The sequence below is a fragment of the Dicentrarchus labrax genome, unplaced genomic scaffold (assembly GCF_905237075.1).
Source record: "Dicentrarchus labrax unplaced genomic scaffold, dlabrax2021, whole genome shotgun sequence".
Taxonomy (NCBI): Eukaryota; Metazoa; Chordata; class Actinopteri; family Moronidae; genus Dicentrarchus; species Dicentrarchus labrax.
This window is the reverse complement of record NW_026136719.1, coordinates 1,093,091-1,101,440: the sequence shown is the minus strand read 5'-3', so window position 1 is coordinate 1,101,440 and position 8,350 is coordinate 1,093,091. Positions and strand designations below refer to the sequence as shown.

The 8,350-nt window shown below is 38.6% G+C and overlaps 1 protein-coding gene across 1 annotated transcript; it reads left to right on the top strand.

Moving 5' to 3' along the window:
* The first annotated feature begins 2,873 nt into the window (after positions 1-2,873).
* Positions 2,874-5,289, top strand: LOC127351015 (tripartite motif-containing protein 16-like). Its single transcript, XM_051378162.1, has one exon. The coding sequence runs from the start codon at positions 2,905-2,907 to the stop codon at positions 4,567-4,569; it is 1,665 nt and encodes a 554-aa protein (XP_051234122.1). The 5' UTR covers positions 2,874-2,904; the 3' UTR covers positions 4,570-5,289.
* The last annotated feature ends 3,061 nt before the right edge of the window (positions 5,290-8,350 follow it).

Below are 8,350 nucleotides of genomic sequence, written 5' to 3'. Positions count from 1 at the left end.
GAAGTGTTGATTCGCTGTCAACAGTTTTTTATGAGTCCTAATAACCACTGAGAACAGATTCATATCTGCTGCTGTACACACTCATGAACTCCTCTCACTCTCTGCAGTTCTTTGTCTTTCGTCAGGTTGTCTATAGTTCTGTAAATTTAGCTTTTTATTTGCTTAAATATTTAATTCTGAAAATACTCAAAAACCAAACCAGACACATGTGAGTGTGTGTTCAGAAATTGTTCCTTTTTTGTTAATGCAGTCTTGACTTACACACTCTAATGAGTGAAATCAAATGACCAATTGGCCAATGACCACTGAACTGGAGGTCACAGCCATATATATAATGTATCAAAGTACAATAGGCGTAAGGAGTAAGTTTTAGTTCTATAAATTCAAAATATAAATACAAACCAAACCAAACAAGACAACTGTCACTCTGTCCTAGAAGAAGTTTCAGAAAAAAAATATTTTCTTCTTTTCTACCTGAACCGTTTGTTCAAATGTAGTAATTTCATATTATTTTAGGGATGTTTGTTCTATTATGTTATAACTCTGAACAGCTTGATCATTTTCACCATGAAACACTGTTGGAAGAATGACAACATATTGCAACTGTCTCACCAGACGAGACCTGTGTGACATTACATGTCTCTGTACGGTGTTAGATAGGTGTCACACCAATAAATAAGCTCTTCCACCATGGCTGTGTGACAGATTGGAAACTAAAGTTTATCATATGGTGGATTTCTGTGTTTGCTGCTGGTGCTGACATTAAACATCAGAGAGAAACACCACCACCCTGTGGTTAGTCAGAGGAAGTGCAAGGGTATCCAGATGATGCTAATGATGGTCGCCATGACAACATGATGATACTCTGATCTCTTATTATACTGGCAAAAAAACACAGTGACATCTAGTGGATAAAAACACACAACAGTAAAGTGCCACTTTCAGCCTTTTTGAACAAGGTGTTTGGGAGACCGCGCTACAGTTACTGTGCAACCTAAACCGGCTGCATGATGATGATGATGAAGTTCTGGCACTTTAGCAGTAAGCCTCACTGACATAACTAACTTAACTCAAAGGTCAAGATTTCCAGCACCATAAATCCCTCACACACTGATGGGATGTGTGAACAAACTGAATCTTTACATCATGAATAAACAAACATGAACAAAGTATTTTTTTCATGTCTTCATTCCAGGGTCTCATACAAAGCTGATGGAGAAACTGTGAAACTAATATGAGAGTATAACTAAGGCAGTTTTCCTCCTGAAACACCACAAAGTTCAGAGTTCATGTTCAGAGCAGAAGAGCATTTGTCAGTCAGTCTCTGTCCTTTCAACTTTCCTCACTAAAACAGCTTCATCCCAGAGAAATGAGCAGAGTTTTCTATCCCTTGTTGCTTTTTACAACCAACATTTAATTTGTGCACTCAGTCAATAAAGAGGATTTATTACACAGGCTGAAGATTTTGGAAAAAGGTCTTTTGGGTAATTTTGGCTGGGAAGAAGTTTGAGTCCTGGCATACATGAGACAACAGCTATTGTTTATTTCATATTGTTTATTGTTAAGTTGATTTTAAGATGAAACTTTATCATGTCCTGGGTTGTAAAGTTTGAATCCAGACTTGATTCAACCAGTTGTTTCTACAAAACAGCTGCTGTGCTCAAGATAGAGGATGTCTAATTGATCCTCAATTGGCAACAAAGAAATTGATCATCATTATCATTATCATTATTATAGTCCCTGATCATTTGTGCTTGTTGGAGGATTATGTTGTCCCTGAGAAGTTTTCTCAGTCGTCACTTAACCAGTGAGTGAAATATTTTAACTTCAACAACAAATGGAAAATGTGCAGTCTGCATCAGGTCCAATTATAAAATCTTAAAATCCATATTATTCTTTACATGTATTTCAGTCCGAAATCGTAATCTCTAGCCTTAAATCTCATATTCCTAAATACAATTTATAACCTGAGAGTTGATGTGAATAATATTTGTAAAGTGGAGAATCTTCTCTACAATCTTTCCCACGTGCTCTGAATGCAGCATCAGTGTTACAGGCTGTGACTCCTGTGAACAAACTGACATAGTGTGATATTATACATAATTAAATCTCCCTTTACTGACATTGTTTAAAGCTGCCAAATGCTCAGTGAAGTTTTTACATGTCTTCCCGCAGTGAACATCACAGCAGGTTAACAAGGGAAATGTGAAAACTGATTCACAACACAAGAGGGCGCCTTCATCCTGCTAACCAGGTTTGTAGTGGAGGTTAAAGCACCTCAACTCACTTTGTCTACAGTTTTAGTTAAGAACATGTTTTCAGGCTGATAGAAACCTTTACAGTTAAAGTGCATTGTGTCATACATCATGGTAAATGGTGTCAGACCACCAAAAGTATAGATACAATCTCTGTGTGAATATAAAGTGTCCGTCATAGTTTCCGACATATTTCAACCTACTGACAGTTTCTACAGGGGATCCAGGGAAGGTCAAAGGTTGAAATCCATCTTCCTTTATTTCTATTTCAAGTCTTCTGCTTTCTTTTGGACTTATTTGACTTCATGCTTCCTTCTACTGAAGTTCAGGTTGACCACTGTGAGTTTAAAGAAGATTTTATTTCAAGGTGCAACTTTGATATAAACAGTTTTCTTTCAGTAAATATTTAGTAATTGTGAGGTAAAGTTTGAGAGAAAGAATCACAGCTTGATATCCCCTCCCTCCTTCTCTTCACCCGCATGTTTCCTTGTTCCCTGTCCTTTAGATCTACAGTTTGAAAATGGGTGGAACCAACATGTGGTGACGTAAAAGAGCCGACAGCCCCCATTCGCTGCAGAAACACATGTTCTCAACTAGTTTCAGCTCTGAGGAAGTGAAACTCAGACAGTTGCTGTCACTGAGAGGGGAAATGGCGCAGCAAGGAGTTCAGCTAGACCGAGAAAGATTCTGTTGTCCGATTTGTCTGGATCTACTGAAGGATCCGGTGACTACTTCCTGTGGACACAGCTACTGCATGAACTGTATTAAAAGCTTCTGGGATGAAGAGGATGAGAAGAAAATCCACAGCTGCCCTCAGTGTAGGCAGACCTTCATACCGAAACCTGTCCTGATGAAAAACACCATGTTAGCAGATTTAGTGGAGGAACTGAAGAAGACTGGACTCCCAGCTGCTCTTGCTGATCTCTGCTATGCTGGACCTGAAGATGTGGCCTGTCATTTCTGCACTGGGAGAAAACTGAAAGCTCTGAAGTCCTGTCTTGTCTGTGTGGCCTCTTATTGCGAGAAACACCTCCAGCCTCACTTTGAATTACCTGTATTTGAAAAACACAAGCTGGTGGACCCCTCCAAGAAGCTCCAGGAGAACATCTGCTCTCATCATGATGAGGTGATGAAGATGTTCTGCCGTACTGATCAGCAGTGTATCTGTTATCTCTGCTCTGTGGATGAACATAAAGGCCATGACACAGTCTCAGCTGCAGCAGAAAGGACTGAGAGGCAGAGAGAGCTCGAGGTGAGTCGACAAAACATCCAGCAGAGAATCCAGGACAGAGAGAAAGATGTGAAGGAGCTTCAACGGGAGGTGGAGGCTATCAATCGCTCTGCTGATAAAGTGGTGAAGGACAGCGAGAAGATCTTCACTCAGCTGATCCGTCTCATGGAGAAAAGAAGCTCCGATGTGAAGCAGCAGGTCAGATCCCAGCAGGAAACTGAAGTGAGTCGAGTCAAAGAGCTTCAGGAGAAGATGGAGCAGGAGATCACTGAGCTGAAGAGGAAAGACGCTGAGATGAAGAAGCTGTCACACACAGAGGACCACACCCAGTTTCTACACAACTACCCCTCACTGTCAGCACTCAGTGAATCTACATCCAGCATCAATATCCGTCCTCTGAGGTACTTTGAGGATGTGACAGCGGCTGTTTCAGAGCTCAGAGATAAACTACAGGACGTTCTGAGAGAGAAATGGACAAACGTCTCACTGACAGTGACTGAAGTGGATGTTTTACTGCCACAACCAGAGCCCAAGACCAGAGCTGGATTCTTACAATATTCATGTCAAATCACACTGGATCCAAACACAGCACACACACAGCTGTTATTATCACAGGGGAACAGAAAAGTAACAGTAATGAGCCAAAAACAGTCTTATTCTAGTCATCCAGACAGATTCACTACTTGTTATCAGGTCCTGAGTAGAGAGAGTCTGACTGGACGTTGTTACTGGGAGGTGGAGTGGAGAGGAGGAATAGTTCGTGTAGCAGTCGCATACAAGAATATCAACAGAACAAGGAGCTTGAATGAATGTGGATTTGGACACAATGACAAATCTTGGGCGTTAAGATGTGATAATAACAGTTATAACTTTTGGTATAACAATGTCAAAACTCCTTTCTCAGGTCCTCAGTCCTCCAGAGTTGGAGTGTATCTGGATCACAGTGCAGGTATTCTGTCCTTCTACAGCGTCTCTGAAACCATGACTCTCCTCCACAGAGTCCAGACCACATTCACTCAGCCTCTTCATGCTGGACTTTGGCTTAGTTATGAAGTCACTGCTGAGGTCTGTAAACTTAATTAGTCATTTAAGGGACAGTGGGTTAACTTCTTTTTTCATTTTATTCCTTAAACATATTTTGTCTTCATGTTTGTTTTTGAGAGCTGATTGTTGTGGTGTTTCTTCATGGCACAGAGATCACTTGTCAATCAAACATTGTGGGCGGTACTTTGACATCTTCTCATTAGTTGTCCTGTAAACTTTTGAGTGTCTTTAGGTGGCGCTCCTTCCTGTGTCTGTTTAGCCATGGAGGCTATCACTGCTCATGATGATATCATTTACCGGAAGTGATATTTATATATATTGTGTTTGTTGAATATTCGTAATGATGTATTTGTATGTTGTTGTTTCTCTTCCACTGTATGGATCTAAGAGAGAAAGCAGCAGACCTTCCTTTATCGGAGATATTCTGTTCTCAACGCTTTGGAAATAAATCTTTAATCACATTTATTTGTTTGCCAGACCAAATGTTGTTGTTGTTGTTGTTGTTGTTGGTGGTGGTGGTGGTGCAAATGAGGAACTATGAGAACTATTATAAAAAGTGTATTTAGCATGATGATAATCAATAAGCAGATGATTGATTGTTTCATGTACATTGCTGAGATTCTGCTCCAACAAACTGATTGTGTGGATGAAGTGAATCTCTACATGAACTCATTGAACAAGAGTCATTGAACAGACTTTACTGATGGGATGTGTGGACAAACTGAAGCTTTACATCATGAATAAAAAAACATGAACAAAGTATTTTCTTCTTGTCTTCATTCCAGGGTCTCATACAAAGCTGATGGAGAAACTTTGAAACTAATATGACTTAGAGACTTAGACTTATACTTCTTTTTATTGATCCTTTTGGGATGACTCCCGCAAGGAAATTGAAGTTCTAGCAGCTTACAAAACACTTAAATAATATAAATAATGAGAGTATTACTGAGGCAGTTTTCCTCCTGAAACACCACAAAGTTCAGTGTTCATGTTCAGAACAGAAGAGCATTTGTCAGTCAGTCTCTGTCCTTTCAACTTTCCTCACTAAAACAGCTTCGTCACAGAGAAATGAGCAGAGTTTTCTATCACTGGTTGCTTTTTACAACCAACATTTAGTTTGTGCACTCAGTCAATAAAGAGGATAGGATAGGTAGAGTTGGTAAAGTTACTTCACCTCTTCCACTTCAGAAGTATTCAGGTTCAGTTAAAGACATTCTTCTTGACAAAAAAATTTAAAAAAACGTAAACAACTCAAACAACAGACAAACATGATCAATGCTAAACGATAAGTGATGAAGATGAAAGAGCTTCAAGCTCTCAAATTCAGGGCTTACAAAAGAGAGATCAATAAAAATAAATACCAACTAGAATAAAAAAGGTAAAAATGCAGTAAAAACTAGAAATAAAGGATTAAACATTAATAAGAAAGTCAGAAGTATTACTGTATTACTGCAGCTTCAGTTCCTGACGTTAGTAGAAAGCAAAGCACTCTGGGTCGGTGCTCCACACTCACATTCGGCACTGAGGGAGCTTGATCAACATCTGAGCAGGTGTGAGGTGGAAGAACTGCTGGGTGGAGGTGGAGGTGTGTTTGTGTTGGGTTGGGAGGGCTACACAGTCATTGACCAAATTCAGGTATCACAATATTAAAGTAACTTGATTACTTTCCGTTACTTTTGGACTACCTCAACACCAAATATGTAAATAAAAACAAGAGAAAAGAAATAAGATGTAAGTTAGAATAAGAAGTATTGATCTGAGTGTATTCTATAAGACAATGTGGCTGTGAACGTAATAGCATCAAAAAATGTTTCCTCTGCTCAGAGTATTTTTAAACAAAAACTGTAATGGATTACATTTAACTCTTTTTTTGTATCCTGATTATGTCACTCAGTTATAATCCACCACTCCCAAAGCCTGCTCAGTGGTCCCTGAAGGCAACACCTGACCTCTGCCTGTTGACTGTGGTAATAAAATGTCCTATATATCAGCTGTGACTATAAACACGTCAAACCTCTGCTGCCACCATTACTACAACTACTGCAGATAATTATTAAAATAATAATAATAATAATGATAAAAGTTGTCCATCTGGTAATGTGACCAACACATAACAAAGCTCAGAATGAAATATGCTGTTTTAAGGTCATCCTGCAGGTCCGGAGGATCCACGTGGACCAGATCCATGGACACTGATTAAGGTGCGTTCACTGACCTGGTTCAGCAGCAGTGTGTGTCTGGCTCCACCTGCTGTCTCTTGTTTTAATTACAGTGGATAATCTACACTGACAGCACTGATATATATACTGACTGTAGATCACGCTGTAGATTGAAGCAGTGAGCGGCTGCAGCCACCAGAGGGCGACAGAGAGGTTTCATTAAACGTAGTGAGTGTAAAACTAATCAAACCATCACACCAACGTTTAACAGGGAAAAACAATACACAAATGTCTGATTTATTATCAGTCTGGTGATTTACTACCATGTTTATTGTCTTCACTCTTACAGCAGCAAGAATGAATCCTCTTTTAAAGAAACCAACACTCAACCCTTCTGATATAAAGAATTACAGAACTGTTTCTCTTCTTCCTTTTCTTTATAAAACACTTGAGCGTGCTGTCTTCACTCAACTTTCTGCATATCCACCAGAACAGCCTTCTTTTGGTTGTTGGAATATTTTAGTTTCAAAGTTTAGATATAAAGGTCTAGTCTGTAACATTTAGGATATGTTGTCAGAAATTAAATATAATATTCATAGGTATGTTTTGTCATCCTCACTAAAATAAAGAGAGGCAACATAAAAAAAAACCTGGTTTATTCTGACAACTAATTGTGTCAATGTTTTTATATCATTTCTGAGAGTATGTGTGATCTTATTGAGTGGAAAGCAGCTATTGACATTATTAGATTGTTAATACTGATGTACAATGTAAGAGCAGCATTTTACTGTTGGAGCTGCTCCAGGTGGAGTTAGTTTGAACTGCTTTATATACAGTTAGCTAGTTTAGTCCGCTGGTTCCCACTGTACAAACTGAACTTTGAGTACTTGAGTAAAAGCAGGAGGAGGGGTTGAAGTGGATGTCAGCAGTGTAACGACTGAGCTGAAAGGTCCTGGAAGAGAAAACGAAGCTGCACAATGAAAAGAAACTGACACTGACACATCAGAGGACAACAGACAACACTTGTAATTATAACATTTATTTATTGATTATTATTGAATGATTTCTTTCAGTGGGGGCCATCGTATTACCCAACAGGACAATATAATGTAAGTCAATACACATCAGGAGGAATTCAAATGATTCAGATTGTCTTCATGTTTTCAAACCTTCACCAAAATAAAGTTACTAGTTGATAAAACATGTTAAAATAAGCAGGAAGCTGATAACCCAGTGTAAAATATATGAACAATGTAAACTGGGTGCAATGGAAATAGATTTAAAGATTAAAGATAAAAACAAAATAAGTTCCAGACAGTCCAGCGTCCATTTGAACAGTCTATTATCTTCATCACTGGATGTTGGACAGGTTATAGTGACACTGCTGACAGAAACATTATTAATATACATATCTGATTAGATTGATTGTTTATCAGTTCATCATCTCTCCATCATTCAGTAGAAGCCACCTTATTACTACAGGACAATAAAATGTAATTCAACACATCAATATAATAAGTCATTAACATTCACATTAACTATGTGTTTAAACCTCAAAGAAAATAAAACCAAAACTTTAATGCAAAGATAATTTAAATGATCATAATAGGAAATAAAATCACATTTTCAGTGTTGAGGTTTGTTGAGTTAACAGAGCTGCA

What these genes read in the sequence shown, in the direction of transcription:
- LOC127351015 (XM_051378162.1), top strand. Translation starts at nt 2,905, where the DNA reads ATGGCGCAGCAAGGAGTTCAGCTAGACCGAGAAAGATTCTGTTGTCCG.